The 17946-nt window shown below is 35.9% G+C and overlaps 2 protein-coding genes across 17 annotated transcripts; both read right to left on the minus strand.

Annotated features, from left to right (window-relative positions):
• Nucleotides 1-189: 189 nt before the first annotated feature.
• On the minus strand, nucleotides 190-4120 carry LOC103441146 (rust resistance kinase Lr10-like). The gene is made up of 4 exons (XM_070817826.1): nucleotides 3304-4120; nucleotides 3142-3177; nucleotides 1661-1687; nucleotides 190-1547 (listed from the first exon to the last, which is right to left on the minus strand). Exons 1-4 carry the CDS (start codon nucleotides 4040-4042, stop codon nucleotides 454-456), a joined length of 1896 nt encoding a protein of 631 aa, XP_070673927.1. The 5' UTR covers nucleotides 4043-4120; the 3' UTR covers nucleotides 190-453.
• Nucleotides 4121-6750: 2630 nt separating this feature from the next.
• Nucleotides 6751-14299, minus strand: LOC103441147 (putative alpha-xylosidase 2). 16 transcript variants are annotated; one of them, XM_070817836.1, is made up of 16 exons: nucleotides 13463-14299; nucleotides 12678-12727; nucleotides 12451-12600; nucleotides 12046-12093; nucleotides 11641-11752; nucleotides 11494-11538; nucleotides 11002-11119; nucleotides 10378-10451; nucleotides 10002-10115; nucleotides 9562-9648; nucleotides 8951-9101; nucleotides 8764-8820; nucleotides 7989-8055; nucleotides 7751-7861; nucleotides 7580-7630; nucleotides 6751-7039 (listed from the first exon to the last, which is right to left on the minus strand). In XM_070817836.1, exons 1-3 carry the CDS (start codon nucleotides 13680-13682, stop codon nucleotides 12565-12567), a joined length of 306 nt encoding a protein of 101 aa, XP_070673937.1. In that variant the 5' UTR covers nucleotides 13683-14299; the 3' UTR covers nucleotides 6751-7039; nucleotides 7580-7630; nucleotides 7751-7861; nucleotides 7989-8055; nucleotides 8764-8820; nucleotides 8951-9101; nucleotides 9562-9648; nucleotides 10002-10115; nucleotides 10378-10451; nucleotides 11002-11119; nucleotides 11494-11538; nucleotides 11641-11752; nucleotides 12046-12093; nucleotides 12451-12564. The 16 variants fall into 16 exon arrangements, with proteins under 16 accessions (XP_070673937.1, XP_070673930.1, XP_070673931.1 ...); XM_070817829.1 differs by having other exon boundaries at nucleotides 7719-7861; nucleotides 10378-10513; nucleotides 11002-11538; XM_070817832.1 differs by lacking the exon at nucleotides 6751-7039 and having other exon boundaries at nucleotides 7418-7630; nucleotides 7719-7861; nucleotides 10378-10513.
• Between the last annotated feature and the right edge of the window lie 3647 nt (nucleotides 14300-17946).

Genomic DNA, 17946 nt, shown 5'->3' on the forward strand with positions numbered 1-17946 from the left:
TGAGGAAATTATTCCCCATTGCTTAAAATCTCCCGTCCATCTTTCTAAGCCAACTTATTTGATTGTTTTTAAATCATAACCCACAACAAGTGCCTAATGAGGAATAGCAAAGCATAATAAAATAACATAAGGAAGAAAAAGATGGCCCTAATTAAGAACAGGAGAAGCATAATGTGTTGACAAAACAAGTACAGAAATCATAAATGAAAATTTATTACGTTGCTATAGGATATAACCCCGATTACTGCTACAAACTTTCTTTTTATTTGAGGAAATCAATCTACTGTAAATCACGCTGGGAGATTCAAACTTGGATGTATAAGGGGAAGCACAAATGTCTAGCCAAATTAACTATGCCCAGACGTCATGCAGACTAACTGGGCTACATTATTTCATCAGCATCCTGGATTAAAATTTGTGACTCTTCGACGTCATCTTTCGATGGTCCTCTCCTCATGACCATGTTGTTTCTGAATCATCTTCATCATCCACTACAGGTTTCTCTTGTGGGTAAAGGAAAGGCTTTGGAGGCATTTCAAGACACTCAATTTCTCCTTCGAGCATCTCTACTACTTTGTTCATCGAAGTAGGACGGTCACTAGGCTTCATTTGGATGCACCATAGAGCCACAATAAGCATCTTCTTTGTTATTTCATTTTCTTCTTCCGTGGCACCTTCACTTTCTATGTCATTTCCTTCGCTGAATTGGTCATAAACCCATGAAGGAAAGTAAATTTGGCTCGAATGTGCTGCAACGTTCAAGTTCTTTCTTTTGCCTGCAATTTCCATCAGTAGCATTCCGAAACTATAGATGTCTGCTTTGTTAGACACACCTCCAATATTTTTGTAGAATAACTCAGGGGCTATGTATCCAATAGTTCCTCTTGCTGCGGTCAACGTTAAGCTACTATCATCTACTGGACAGAGTCTAGCTAGCCCAAAATCAGAAACCTTTGGAACATAATTGTCGTCGAGAAGAATGTTGTGAGGCTTGATATCAAAGTGCAAAATCTGCATGTCACATCCTTGATGTAGATAATCGATACCACGAGCCACACCAAGTGAAATTTCAAAAGCTCTCTTGCAACTCAAGGAGACAGGTCCTTCTTTAGAAAATATGTGTCTATCAAGAGATCCATTTGACATGAACTCGTATACAAGAGCACGCTTTGAACCCTCAACACAATAGCCAATTAGTTGTACCACATTTACATGATGAATCCTTCCAATGGTACCAACTTCATTGATAAAATCTTGTCCATTAGCTTTGGACTTACCCAGCATCTTAATTCCCACAAAGCGGCCGCTACGAAGCTTCCCTTTGTAGACAGAACCGTAACCTCCTTCCCCCAATTTGTCCCTGAATCCTGTGGTCATTTTCTTGATGTCGGAGTAGGAGTACCTTATTGGCATGAGGTTGTTGTGACTTTGTAAGAATTCTTCAATTAGGACATACATTGATAGGTGCCGCTTTTTCCATTTATAAATTAATAACACAATCACACATGGAACGCCGATTACAGTTCTTGCTCCAAGGGCCAATATTACTGTAATGGAAATAAATCAAATGAGAATGAAGAGGAAACTTTGGAAGCGGCCTTGAATCGTCTCAAATTTGAAATGCATTCTGTAATTAAAAATAAAGATCCTAAATACTCACCCATTTCCAGAAGCCAGAAAACGATACCTGCAAAACCAAATTTAATTAAGTAGAGAGGTTATTTGGAAGGGTTCACAGTAAAAAGAAAAACATTACTGAAAATATGACTTTAGCCCTTGAAATTCAAGTTTCTTTACATAAAACCCGACATAGTCTTTTTACCTGAATAATACTCAATGACTAGGCTCCACATGAGCAAATTCATTAATTATGTTTGCCTTTACACATTTTGCATTTTTCAGATGCCTAAAACACCCCTAATTACGATTTTAATGTATACATTTAATTCTATGCAGATTTGAAGGGAGGGATTAATGAAAAAAATGCATTAATGTTTAAAATCATTGCATATTAATATATCATAACAAATTGTATATTAATGCTTTTGGCCAAAAAAAAAAAACACTAATGTTACACCTTCCTTAAGATTTTGTAATTGTTTTTCAAATTTGCATAAAATTAGACAATTTTAATTTAATCTTGTCATTTTCTTACCAAATGAAAATATGAAAAGGCACTATAAAATTTGCCCAGTAATAAAGCATGCAAAATAATTTACTTATAAAATAAAAGAAATGCTATTTGATTCAAAATAAATTTATCTATATTTTATACAATAATATAGGTGAATCATTGCACACATATATATTAGTAATAAAATGTGCCCAATATATATGTAATAATGCATGCAAATAATTCACCTATAAATAAAGGAAATTTGGTTTAAAATAATATATCTACTACTTGCAATTTTCCTTTTTTTTTACAAACATAATGTACTTACAACATAATTTACCTATTGTTTAATCTTATATATATATATGTGTGTGTGTGTGTGTGTGTGTGTGTGTGTGTGTGTAAAGTAATGTATCTACTGTTTTATGTTAATGGTGATAATTTGTCTTGGTTTAGTTTTTACTATATAATTTGGGCACTATTTACCTATATTTTACATATAAATTTAGATAAATTATTTTTAACACGCATATATAATAACAAATAAAAAATGTCTAATGTATGTAATAATAATGTATGTAAAATAATTTACCTACAACATAAAATATTAATTGTTTGTTATTTTATCGAACAATATTATTTGATGCAAAATAACTGATTGTACAAAGGATTTTCCTTTTTCATATGAAAAATGTACCCATAATTGTTTATGAATATGGATAAATTAATATTATATATATATATATATGTTACTAATATTTATGATACAAGAAGGATAAAATTTCCATATGGGGTTAATTGCTAATCATAATTAGGGTGTGTGATAATATTTATTGACATAATTAGGGTTTTGTGGCATAAGTTGTAAATATTTTGTAATAATTGGTTATATATTTGTTTACATGGTAGTCTATTTGAATTTTGGGTTTTATTTGAATGTTTAATATTATGTGGGTTTTTGTTTGGAAAATAGGAGTTTCAAGGACATTTCTCTAAAGAACCCAAAAAATTATAAAATTACTTACGTAGTAGGTAGTCGTAAATGATCATCTGCATGGGACCTGCATTATCCAAAAAAACAAAAGTATTGATCATATGAAGAATATTGACATGAAAAAAAAAAAAAAAAAAAACTTTAGCAAACCGGACAAGGAGACTGCTTTTTAAAAATGTAAGAAAATGCGTACTGTTATAAAAACAATCCACTTTGTTTGTGTCGTAGTCGATGGAGCAAAGACTCAACCCGTGATATCTGCTTTTGATCTGCAACCACGAAAGTTCAAACCCATAGACTAGCTTTTTGTGGATGTCTGTGTAGGTGTCCATTGCACCAGGCCTTGATGTCATAACTGTAAGATCTATACGGCACAAATCCCTCATATCTAAGGCATTTAAATCACCAATCGTAACAAAAACATGCCCACCTGAGCTGCTCATAGGACTGGTGCAAGGAGCAGTATCCACATAGAAAGGAGAATTCACTTGGGTTTTACAGGTCATGAAAATTATAGGCTCCCTATTTACAAAAACAAGGCGATATGGATTCTTTTCTCTATATACGTTACTGAAGTTAAATTGAGCCAATGAATAACGAGGCATTGAAGAGCAGTCACCCTCACGAAGATTGGCGTCCACAATTCGGATTGTGTAGTTATCATAATTGATTGCCTGGACATAGTATCTTCCTGAATACAAGTACAATACTGTTCGATTCTGCTCACAAGACAGGTTATACCTTTGGTCACCACAGTTGTCCGGGTCATGTTTCAGTCGGAAAGGGTAGCTTATGTTGGGGATGATTCCACAGGAAGAAGGTGCACAGTGATGACGATCATCCTTAGCACTGCAAACTACACAGAAAAAGCCAACAACTAGAAATACTATGAATAAACTAGCTGTAAAGGGTAGCACTCTTATGGTTGCCATGGTGAGAGAGAGGAAACCGGAGGTTTCAAACGCTAATAGCTTCCTCAGTTTGTGGTTGGGAGCAGATGATTGTGAACTGCATTAACTACTTATAAGCATATGCAAGACCCTCATTTCCTCGAAGTGAGATTCATTTCTGACGTGGAAAAGTAGAAACTTCATCGAAATTACAATAATCCAAATTTACTAAGTCAAAAACACATACTATATTCAATATCGGTCTAGACGTGAAGTAGTGAGTAAAAGACAAAAGGATTGTTCCTTACCTTTGCGAAAGGGTACAACGACCGCAGCTTGTAATTCGTAGTAAATAAATTAGAGTGCTAAGAATAAATTGATAAGAACATAAACTCAAATTTGGAGGTTATTGACTCGTTTGAATGTGCTTTTAAAATAACTAAAAGCGTTTTTAGAAAAAATATTTTTAGGTTCCAAAAGCACTTAAAGTGTTTTTTGCAAAAAACACCAGTTTTGTGCTTCTTCCATAAAGCACTTTACAAGATTTACTTGCATCTTTACTAAAGATTAATTCCAAAAATATTTTTCATCAAAAACGTTTTCAGTCATTTTAAAAGCACATCCTGCTGCAAAGGGTAGTAGTCATCTCGCAACCACGATAAGGAACGGAGTATTCGAGTTCCATAGAAATAGCTTTCCTCAGTCCCACACGTTTACGTTTACGTTGACTAGTGGTGAGGAGCAGATAATTGTGAACTTCATTGTCTACTGTGGAAATTAGCTCCCCATACCCTTCATATAACAAAGTTTTGTGGATAGAATTTCTTTGTGTTAACTTGTAGAAACACTGCATTACTGGGTCAACTTGATTTCGAAGTCTTTCGGATGTGGACAGAATTAAGGGCCATTGAACCTTCCCTTCAATTTTCCAACCTGCACTTACAATTTTTGGCTTAAACGACTAGATTACTGTCGCCTGTCGTCTCACTTTTTGAACAAGTGGATTTTGGTCGTTCCTAAAGTTGCCAGAACACAATTTAAAGATTAAATCATTGTTCTTTGTATCACCAGACCACGACTTATTCATGTGGAACTGTCAATGCTGCTTAGGATGATCGCGATATAGTCGATGCGGATCGCTGACTTCAGTGACCAGAATTCATTTAGTACTGTTTCTCAAGTTCATAACTCGATATCAGATGGGGTGTCAGCTTGGCTTTCAAAAATATGGATCCGATTGAACTGCCTAAGCCTATAATTTTCATGACCCCTTGGATATTCGCATAGCTGTGTGTGTCTATAGTTCCCCTCGCATTGATACAATCAGTAGTTCCAGTGCTCCTCTCTCATCCGATTCGAGGGATAGGTGCCGTGTTGAGCTTATAGTTATTGACATCATGACCTGGTACAAAGAGTATGAACATTTCCTACATAGACATCGACAATGAAACTGGTCTACGGATTTGAATTCTCATGGTTGCAGGGCTTTGATATAGGTCGAAACCGGATTGATTGCTACATGACAAATATACTAACGAAATTAATCCAGCGAAGGAGACTAAAGAACTTGAATGCAGTTGCAGCCCACTTGGGTTTATGACAAATTCAGCGAAGAAGACGACATATAAACTGAAGATGCCACGCACGGTAAAGGAAAAGGAAATAACAAAGAAGATGCATACGGAAGAGAAGAGTAGAGAGATATTGAAACAAAGATCATAAGTAATAGAATAATAACTAGCAGATATGCCCGCACGTTGCTGCGGAACTTGAATGCACCAGTCTTAACTACATAAATAAGACACATTGAACCTGAATAAATTAAACATAATCCTGAATGAACAGAGGGATAGATGAGTGAACGGGGTCGGTAAGATAAGTAGCTTGGTTTTTATATACATTTCAAAAGATATTACACACTTCAAAAGATGCTTGCATCAGGTTGGACACCAACTGACAGCAAAAATACTAATCCACTTGTGTACACGTTATCTTGATTTTTCTTGTTAATGCACCTTAATTTCCTTCTACTAAGGGGTATTACATCTACAATTAATCATCTACTGACAAAAGACAATCCCTAGATACTCGATATGCAACTAAATCAGCAAACAATCCTTACTTATTCAGCATATCTACATAACCAGATTGGATCAGATATCAGACATCTTATTGTCAAACATTATGTTCTCTCTAACCAGATAAGACATTGGATTGCACACAAGTAAATAAAGAGCCCAAATTGGAAAATACCCAACACCAATTAGACACAAATAATACAGACACACTGATCAAATTATTTAGTGCACATATAAAGAGATAGACAACATAGGAAAATATAGGGGAAAAACCAATCAGACACAAATAACACACACATTGTAAACAGATCGAAGACATAGGAAAACTTATAATAGATGACCTTAGTTTACTTAGTGCACATATAAGCTAATGTTTCTTATAAAGATATAATAATTAAAGGCAACCTACAATTGAGCCTGATATCGGACTTAACTTGTTAAGTTATCTCGGTGTGTTTAATAATTGGGAAACATATCATAACCTCCTTAAGGTCTCATCAGTGCATATGTATTGGGAGATATGTGCATAAATATGGAGTAAAGAAGTGGTGCATTTATGGCCAGATTTTTATTCATTTGGTATTCAGTTTTGTTGTGACTTATGAAACCAGAAGCCTTTCACATTGAAGGTCTCATCAGGGTTCTGATCATAAACCTCCCAAACAAACAAAATTGATAAATCTTTATCATTACGTTTAACAAAACAGATTACAGTGAAAAAAAAGTTCCATGTTTAAAAAAAAATTAAGCAGTTTCATATAGCCTCCTCCTAAGCACAAAAAAAGGTCGTACCCAGTGCACAAGGCTCCCGCTTTATGCAGGGTCTGGGAGAGGTGAATGTCGGCTAGCCTTACCCCCATTTATGAAGAGGCTGCTCCCAAGTCTCGAACCCGAGACCTACCGCTCATGGGTGAAGGCACTTGCCATCGCACCAAGTGGCCGCTCATGGGCGAGGCTGCTCCTAAGCACAAAATTATAGTTTAATAAAGGAAAATCCCAATCCAAAGCTCCAACCTTTTAACCCAAAATGAAAGCGAAAAGCATGGAACATATATTTCAGTTTTATTATTAGATTTTCTAAATCCCCACTTTAAATGCATTGCAAAGATAACACCACCAAGGGTGGCAATCTGACTCTGGTTGCGTATGTTAGTGGACTTTATGCAACTCAATATATAAAATTTAAGCAGTTTCAGAGGCTCCTAAGCATCTGCAAACAATTAACATTATCTCCCCAAGTTTCTTTCCCATTTTCATCGATAGCAATTTCATTTATAGCAATTTTATTGATAGTCTACTACGCATCTGCAAACCATTAACATTATACCAACTTGTGTCATTTTCCTAAAGATGTTCCAATTTCTCAAAATCTTAATTCCAACTACATTTCTCAATCCCCAAATGGCCACATATGAGAAACCAAAACAAAGCCTTAAAGGGGGGGAAGAAGAAAGAAAAAAGAAACATAAGGTACTGTTCGGCTCCTACAACAATGATATACCTTTTGTTTTGGCAAAAGTTTCCATTTTGTTGGAGGTTTAGGTGCTGGTAGCTGTAAAAAATAATAGAATATGTCATTGGCGGTCAGACGTCATGCTTAAGAACACAATAGCAACAACTAAATCAGTTACAGAAAATACCATTTTAGTCAACCAATTTACTTGATAAGTACCGTAAATTGGCATCACAACATAAGGGGATCAACAAAAATCTCGACACTTCTTTTCAATTGTCAAGCACTCTGCATGTATTCACTATCAAATGCTTCTATACATGATCAAACCTATCAAAACAACATAAACAACCTCGTTTTGACAACCACTGTAAAAAATACACCCAAAACTAAAATTAGTAATAAGAAACTAAAATAAAAGCAAGAAAAATAAAAATTGAAGATTGATAAGACTTACAAATGCCCATCTTTACGACCTCCACCCAAATCACCTTCTCAAGTGTTGACCCTTGGCAATTCATGTTCTGTAAAATAAGTACAGAACACTTGCATTTTACCAAAAATAAAATAAAATAAAATAAAAAAATAAAAAAAGGAAACCCATAAGAGAGAATCAATTTTCTAGGCCAATTATACATTAAATTTCATAAAGTTAGATAAAAAGATAATAAAATTCCTAAAATTAAAAAATAAAATAAAATAAATCCAAGCTTTGAATTAAAGGAGCTAAGAAAATCTACTCCTAATCTTACAATTGATGAAGAAATCAAAGATTTTGAGGGAAACCCAAAATCTGAAAAGAGGGAAAGAATTGAGAAAAATGGAGAGAATCTGGTTTGGGGTTGAAGACATGGTTGGGGGAGAGATGGATTCTCCCACAAATTGCAGTCTCCATGGATCAATGTTTCTTTGTTTTTCGTGTTGAGGAAGGTACAATTTAAAAATAAATTAAAAGAAAGGAAAAATGGAATCGTGGAAGATCGCGGGGGTGAGACCAATGGCTCTGCACATGCCAACAACGACAACACATGTGAGTGAATGCGACATTTGACAAAGTCCTCTTTCAAAACCTACAAATTTAAGTGACAAAACTTGCTAAAGTGATCACAATGGCATTGGCAATAAAAACATAAAAGCATAAGACCTAATTTCCAATTGTCCAAAATGCCAGAGAAGAGCTCATTTCTTAGTAGCACAAGACATATTGAGATATGACAAAAATATGGCATTACCTTGAACCGGTCAGTCTCCGCAAATCTCTCACTCACATGAGTAGCCATGTGTGGATCCTAAAGCCCATATAACATTACACATAATCAGTGCAATACCAACTTAATTCCTCAAATTTGCAACAAATACAAACTCAGAATTGTAATTGCATTCAAAGAAGAAACACAGAAACACAGACATTCAAACAACCTTTTTGATTGCGAGCACAAATGCACCAGCATTAATAAGAACATTGATCAAAGAACCTGTTCGCAGCCTAATTTCTAACATCGCATCACCTTCCCCAACATCGACCGCAGCAGTGAGCTGATCCGTTGATCTCAAAATCTGACATTGAGTGCTGCAAACACACCAAAATCAATCAAAGAAAAGAAATTCAGAACTAAAACGATTTTACCTAAGATGCAAAAAATGCTTTAGATCCTAAGTACCAAGCAAATATAGAAGCGATTCAACAATTATTAAAGAAAATCAACCATGCATGGAACAAAACTTAGATATTAAACAATTATCAAAGCTTGTGAAGAATGCTAAATCCAACTAATTCGAAACATAAAAGTAACCCGAAAGAGAGAACTTATAAATCCTATATAAATTATAATCCTTAACAGAAGGATGGAACAAAACAGGTTCATTCTTGAGAACAGATGTAATTTTGCACATTGCATATATGTAGATTAAGGAGAGTGGTAACATACCTTGTAATTTGTACAAATTAGGATTTTCATTCAAAGAACTATAATAAACGCAATTCAAAAAAAGTGATTCAAACTTGTTCTTCTCTTAAGGAAATTACTCACAGTAGAAATTCTGAATGGACGAAGTTTTGGCTTCCCTTTCAGGCTATACTTGATTAATTGGGATCCTTTGTTTAATGCAATGAGTGCCTTCATGAGAGAGAGAGAGGAATATTAGTTGAAAAGTATTGCCAAATCACACAGAGATCAAAATCTTGAATATATATGTTTAACCATATCAAAGTGAGTGTGTGAAAGGGTGTAGTCTGCAGAAAGGGCAACATTTTCACTGCTAGAAAGTTGGAAACTAAACTTTTACACAGATATTGGTTCTTTATTAATTCCATTCGCGAATCGAAAAGCAAATTGTTCGAGTAATGCAGGTAAATTCGATATACATATGCGTTGATCTATGGTAAACGGTTATAAGTTATAACTGTATCGTCTTAACACAAAAATGATCATAAATGTAAGTGTCCGTATAACGGAAGTAAGGGACTTACAACAATTGCAATGAGCTCTACCAGCAGTCACTCCCAAGTACCCTATTACGGAAGTAAGGGACTTACATCAATTGCTATGAGCTCTACCAGCAGTCCTTCCAAGTGGCGCAAGGGCTAAAATTATAAATAATAAGTAATTTAAACAGTTTAACTTAATAAAATATTGTAATTTAAACAATGCCTATATATTCAAACATCCCAAAACAGGAATGAACTTCCAGAAAATATGCACATGAAAATAAACCATCAAACTGGAGCGTTAGAAGGATCATCATGTACCTATGAAACCCAAAGGAAAATCTTAGCAACCCCAAAGTCTGTATGCAAGCGTGAATAAGTATGCGTTTATGAATCTATTCATAGTGAAGAAGACTACCATAAGAAATATTTGCATCTGCAGCTTCATATGGCCATACAACGAAAAGCACCGCATACGATAACAAACTCCAGCTGCACCACAAAAGGAATATGATCTTCCTCTCAACTTGTATTTGTAGTTGTGACTGTAACATCTACAGACAGCATACATAAGCACTGATTCGATAATTCTAAAGAAAAAAGCTCTTATTTGATAATGCACCAAATCCTATCCAAAAACCAAAGGGGTACCATATCCCTAGATTAACAGAGCGTCTTTCCTTGTACCAAAACAAATTGCAATTTGGCTTTGGTAAAGTAGAAAGATTACCAAACACCTCGGGCATAATCTCGACTCTGTTCCATTATTCGAGCATTATACTATCCTTTTAGTTCTCTCTCTCAACATGGGAAATACAATAAGACGGTAAAAACAAAAGTTAGTGATAGCTATTATATAGTGAAAGAAAATAAGACATTCACATAGTGATAGCTATTTATTGTCCTTTCTCATCATAATCTCGACTCTATTCCATTATTCGAGTATTCTACCATCCTTTTAGTTCTACCATATGTGAATGTCTATATACATGTCAGCTATATAAATATATACTGAATTCTGAAAGCAATGAGAGAAATATACCTTTGGGGCGTCGATGCCAGAAGGGTGAGTGAGGGATCTAAGATGTTTGAGAGCAGGAATTTTTGAGCAATTTGTGCAAAAAAGTTGAAGAGCTTCGAACAGAGTGGAGTGAGTTGGCCTGGGCTAAAATAAAGAGGATGAACTCTAGAAAGTAGAAAATGTTGTTGTTCAACCAAACTCAAAAGTAAAGAAACCATACTATTAACATGTAAATAAGTTTTATATATCAATGTTTACATGTACGTTGTTTGAGAAGGTAAATTAGCAACATATACAGTGATCAAAAGATTAACAGCAATAAACTGCTCATTATTCGAAATATACATGAAAGTTTTCATTCACATGATCCAAATGGTAGTTAATGCAGAGGACAAAACAGAAGGAAACAAATATTATAGCAGCATAAGTTGAATAATTGCAGCAACCAAACAAATAGAAGACTCAAAAACTGGAAATGAAAGCAACATTGAGTTTTAATAACCGAAAAGGGACCTTGTTTATGCAGCTCCACAGCAGCATTTATACTTGGAGGATGAGCTGCAAAAACAGAAAAGAAAACACAAATTAAACTAAAAAAATATAGAATTTAACACTAATCCAAGGATTAAATATCAAAAATAAAGTCATTAGGATTGGGACCTTTGCATTGAGGAATATCTACTACATTATGAGTTCCCTCCTAATAAAGCCCAATCAGGGGGTTTTCCGGTGAGCCACAAACGGCTAACTTTGCACGACACCGCCATCCCCACTAACACCAAACCCAGATAATATCAAGATCAAAACTAACCAATACCAGAAAGATATTCCTTTTTATTTAAATATTAAGAAAAGGCCTAAACTTTACGAAATTAAGGGGAAAAAAAGTTAAGTAAAGCACCAATTTGCAACTGTCAAAAGTGAAATCTGAGATGAAAAATCCTGGATTTGATAGCAATGGCATCAACAGTGCCACCACATCCCAAATAAATGAATGAAAATATAGTGATTGACGGCCAACTAAGAAGCTCAAGCTTGAACATAAACCAAGGCATAAGAGATTACCAAACTTTTCAAATGGTTAAATTGTTCATTTAACTTGATAACTTCTTCCTGCAATCCATAAGATCATTAGATGCGGTAAATAAAACATCATACTTCATCCATGGCAATCTAGCAGAGAAACCAATTGCATTCAGATAGAGCCTAATTTGTGGAACTACATTTATATGCACTGAAATGCATTATCATGTTGTCACATTTAAAACTGAGGTTTATGCAGTATGCTATCTTTAGCATACACAAAATTTTTGCCCCTCATTTTGAAGTTCTGCACTTCATAATTTATATACTTTCAGTTTCCCTCATTTTCGTAAGACAATGTTATGATATTCCTAATTTAGAATGTGTTTCCATTCTAATGAATGCAAGCCCTAAATCATAAATATTGTACAATTAGCTCTCAATTACTCTGAGTCTGATGTGTTTGAGCATGTGGCAGGGTATGAGAATCAGAACCACTCCATGTTGTCCTCCGCTTCATGATTTGGTCATTAAACAATACTTCATTCCCTCCATCCTTTATCACACCTTCTTGGTGATCATTTGTTCGTCTCCGAACTGTATCCACAAAAAACCACAAATTACTCCCATAAACAATCATACAAAAAAATTGCGGATTAGATTCGATTATGTACCATTTTCCCAAGATGTAGAGTTCGGTGATGATTCCCTCCTCGTTTTGCACCTTAAACATCGACATTTTAAACCAGAAACCAAAATCAAACAAACATAAAGAAATACGACTGACAGAATCACACTGTAAGCCACCACTCCCTCACTTCCACGGTTCCACCCACAACACCAAAAACAACAATAACAATGTACACTCAGACAAAACAAAAATGCACCAAAGCCCTCCAGTGCTATAGGACAACTTCGATATCTATGGACTGTTCCTTTCTCCATGTTACAGCGATAGTATTAAAGCTCTTACAACATCACAGATGCATGACCAAGAGTGTATTCGACAACCTTTTCTCTGATCCTTTTCATCAGTTGGTCCTAGAGATTCTATTCTTTTAAATTCATCTTCTTTTTCGGTATCAACACACATTTATCATTTCATACGTCGAACACAAAACACCTAACATTTTGGGCGACAAATTAGAAGCAACTAATCAGAATCTGCGCACTGAGAATTAAATTACTATTTGTTCTTATAGTCCCAATGGAAATTACTCATTGATTCACAATATTGATCAAACTAAAATGCAAGAAAAGCAAAATCCCATATCAAAATAATATGAAAAGATCGCAACAAACCAACCAAACAATTAACATCTAAAAAAAAATTGCAAAGTTGGAGGGAAAGAAGCACCAGAAAAAATATACACATCCAATGCTTTTAATCTAAAGCTAGAAGTAGGAATAACTGAGTAAGTTAATGAAGGCAAAGCAGAGGGTAGGAAGCAGAACAGACCAAGAGACCAGTAGGGCATCGGGGCCGGTCTGCCGATGAACGCCGTGTACTGGTTGACAACGCCCAACGGTGTCGGCCCGGCAAAGAAGTAAAAGTCGAAAACACCCCCAATGACCTTGTAGGTGAGAGAAGTCCCTCTGTAGAACACATCGATGCCATTGCTGTTGAGCAGCAGAACAGAGTGCGCGTAAGCCTCGTTGCCCACATTCCGGAGATCCATGTAAACCGGGTGGGACCCGTACAAATCAGTGTTGAGATTGATCGCCGAGACATCAGTGGTGAAGAGGGTGTATGGATCGTTCGGGTAGAACTTGATCCCGTGCGGCTGAGAGTTCTCTCCGACGCCGTACAGGGAGGATTCTTTCGGCAGTCAGGTGGATATCTCGAGGTACTGGCCCTTAAACACCAGTTCACCATATGGGTCTTTGGATTCGGAGCTCGAATTGAAGAGGACCTGCCAGTCGAACTTCCTCTTGACGGCGAACCCAAACGGGTCGGAGATGTAGCTGAGAATGAGCTCAGAGTCGGAGTACTCTGAGACTTCGATGGGGTTCTTCGTCTTCGCCTGAAACACGTTTTGGTTTCAATTGAAAGGGCTGGAGCCTTGCATGTGAGGAAGATGACGATAGGATTCCAGAGACAGAGAAAGGAGTAAGACAACAGAGGTGAGAGAAGGGAGACGGCGGCGAGAGGAGGATAGAACGGAGGCGAGACCGTTTGTGTCGCGGGTCTATGAGACGGAGAAGGCAATGAGGGTTTGAGAAGGAAACGGAAAGGGCGTGCTTTACCATTGTTATTCCCCTCCCGCGATCATCAACATGTGTGCATTAAGATAGCGGGAGAGAGAGCTTGTGGCAAATTTGTAAATAAAATGAAATCAACCCAAAATTGCACAGTGCCACTCTCCCCCCTACTTTTAGACCAAAGTAATACCTTATACCATAGATACAAACTAGAAAATAAGCCCGCACGTTGCAGTGGGAACCACTATTTTAGGCATAACTGCATAAATAAGATACAGTTAATCTGAATAAATTCAACACTATCATGAATGAACAAAGGGACACGTGAGTGAATGAGGTCAATAAGATAAGCTTGGCTTTTATATACATTCAACTGAGCTAACATTTAAAGACATTGCACAATTAGTAGGAAGAAACTAAACGTTCTTTATCACAAAGACATGGTTGCCAAAAAAGTTATGTTTCCATAAGAAACAGAAGAAACAAAAACAACATGCAGTTCACACATATTTTGTGTAATTAAGATGGCAAAATATGTGTCCTGCAGGGCATACACCTATTTCAGCAGTTAATAAAAAACATAGAAAGTGTTCAGTACTTGTTCAAGTAGCTAATTTTTCAAGCACAAATGTTCAAAGCCAAAAATATGCAAAAGCCCTGTTTCCATATGAAACAGAAGGAACATAAGTAACATGCAGTTCACACATATTTTACCCCTGTAGTTATGACGGCAAAATATGTCCTACAGGCTAGGCACATGTTTTAGCAGTTCCCAAAAAACAGAAATAGTGTTCCATTCTTGTTCGAGCAGCTAAGTTGTCAAGCACAGATGTTCAAACCTAAAAAGGCAGTAAGAACAAAATCACACCCTCAAATGCACCAATGCAGATAACACAAACTAATGCCCCTTCATACAAACTGCAGGCCAAGATGCGCAAAAAACATTTGCATATTCCTTGAAGGAAAATTTCTAGGCCCTTTTATATTATGTATTAAGGAGAACCAAATTGTATCCCCCAACACTACATTTGTTGGAGTCACAATCCCGTTGCAAGGGTTGTAAAACTTAAAAGCTTATTGTCCAAAACCAAAACAATTTGTACCATTTACATGCATGTGCAACAAACCTGTTCGCGAAACATAGACGAATCATCCAGCTTCCCGAAATACTTGTGTCGAGGGACACAAAGATCGTCTTTCTCATCTGCCATGCAAACCTGCCCCAAAAACCACTATACTCAATACTAATGAAAATTTCAAGGACCAACAAAGAATGTTGGAATTTCTTGAACCAAAAACAATTTACAAAATTTCTTGAACCAAAAACAACTAATATTGATCTTAATGGAAAATCAAAACTTTGATCAGATTATAGGATTTTGAAAAATAGTCAATACCATCATAAACAAAATTCCACATTTCTCAAAAAATTATGAAAACAATCTTGTTTGAGTTCCATGAATATTCCTAGTATCCAAATAGCATGTAAATTTTCCTAGCATCCAAATAATTGGTCAAAAGCTCAAAAAGTCCAAACAAACAATTAAAACCAAATCCTCAAATGTTTGGTTGCAATGAAGAGATTTAGGGGGGATTGAAATTCGAAAAGAAAATTTTACATCCGATCCACCCATTACAACCCCTGGTATGAAACTAAATCTCACACATACTCAAAGGACACAAAGCAGAAAATTACTCAATTTCAAAATCCAAATCAGAAAATAAAACCTCACCGTTTCTCTTGCTCACCTCTTCGTCCCGCATATCTTCTCCTCATATTATGATAAAAGACCTCTCTTCAAGTCTGGCCTCAGATAGTTGGTCCATCTCAGGCTGCAACTTTTCCAGACCTTAAGAGCAACGCCAGTGTTGCTGGTTGCTCGGGCGACAGGCGAGGAGAAAGGGCCCGAGGCCCGGTGGGAGGAGCTCCAGCGGTGAAGGGCCCGAGTGAGGGTGGGAGCCCGAGCGAAGAGGGGGTGGGGAGTCGACGGGCCTGTGGCCCGAGGGCTTTGCAATTTTTTATTTTTTTTGTGTCAGAGAGAGAGAGAGAGAGCTTTTGTAATTTTTTATTATTTAAACAAAAAAAAACTATTATTTTAATTGCTTATTGTCAGGGGGGAGGGTTCCAAGGGTGAAGATGTAAATGGCAATTACTGTTCATTAATGGTAATTACTATTCATTTAAGGCAGTTACTGTTCAATAGGGTGAATTGAATAGTGGATTGCCAGGGGGAGGGCTCTATGGGTGGAGTTGCTCTAATAATCCTGCGATCCAAACCAACCCACTACAACCATAATCAGTGAACAGTTTACATTAAAACATATGAAATTACAACCCATTTGATAGAAGAATAAGATTTTATTGTTTTAACATAAACACCGAAAAATGAACATTTCACAGCGAAGAACTAGTTTCTCATTATTTAAAAATTAGTCATTAAATTTCATAAATAAATTTAAAAAAAAACCCAAAAGAATGCAAAAAATTGGAACCTTTGTGTGAGCAAGTAGAAGACATAGCCCTCTTTGGAATTGGCTTCAGCAGCCAAAGCAAGTTAGGATCTTTCTTTAGACTAAAGTAATATTAGCGTACAAACGATTGAGATGTGGCCATTACCATCATCAAATATGATACTATTCCTCTTTCTCTCTCTCTAAACTCTTTGTGAAAACCCAATTATCTCATGGTCAGATTTTTGCTTACTTGCAAAGATGTCTTTAACTTCCTCTAATTATTCACATTTTCTCATACTTACTCTCCAATATCTACTTCATCAGAAAGCTATGACAATAATACAACACACATTCTTTGGAATTTTGATATGGATATAAATGCGGACTATTTTAATTTTTCAGTTAATCTTTTTTCTTGAGAACTCAAAACACACAGATTCTGTCTCATCGAAACGTAATGGGGATATTAATTTTTCAGTGATGTTTCAAGTGTGATTACAAATCCCACATACAATTGTCTTCATGACAGAGGGGAACAATTTTTTACCATGTACCTAATAAATCATGGTATTAATTTCAAAACAGAACACATATATACCCGGCCCCATAAGGGTCAATAGGTCTCGGTTGCATATGAGAGGTGAAAGATAATATATGCATAAGGCAACTGAAACACGTTTAGTTATTATTTTTGTGATATACTGCCAATGGATTGCCACCCAACATATTTTACATATAATATTTTGATAACATCCCGCGGGCATTGCCTAGAAACAGCTTCAATTACGAGTTTTGCATCTTTGATTTCTTTTGGGTTGTGGATATGAAAACATGAGGATTTGGAGGAAAGAAAAGTTCAACAATTAATCATTCAAATTAGGGGAAACCAATTACAATGTAAAATTAATCCAAAAACTTATAAACAAACATCAGAGAGTTAGAGCTCATTCATGTGAAAGTATTAGAGAGTCAAAGCTCAACATTTAGCCCATTTTGAGTGCAGCCTTACAATTAATTTTGAGGGAATGAAATATGCTAATTCATGTGAAAAAATTAGAGAGTCAGAGCTCATTGCCCGCAATTTTCTTCATCCTCTGCCCCTCCATCAAGATTAGTAGGTCAAAGGTTCATTTGAAATCTCGAATCGATCCAAGAACTTAAACTCCAAAAACTCAATTCGATGAACAAATTCCCAATTTGTCAACCATTGGAAGTTAATAGTACAGGCCTTGATGTCATGCATAACATGATTACTAATCCCTTATGTTCAGATCATGATATTAATAG

This window comes from Malus domestica, chromosome 02 (genome assembly GCF_042453785.1).
Source record: "Malus domestica chromosome 02, GDT2T_hap1".
NCBI classification, from domain to species: domain Eukaryota; kingdom Viridiplantae; phylum Streptophyta; class Magnoliopsida; order Rosales; family Rosaceae; genus Malus; species Malus domestica.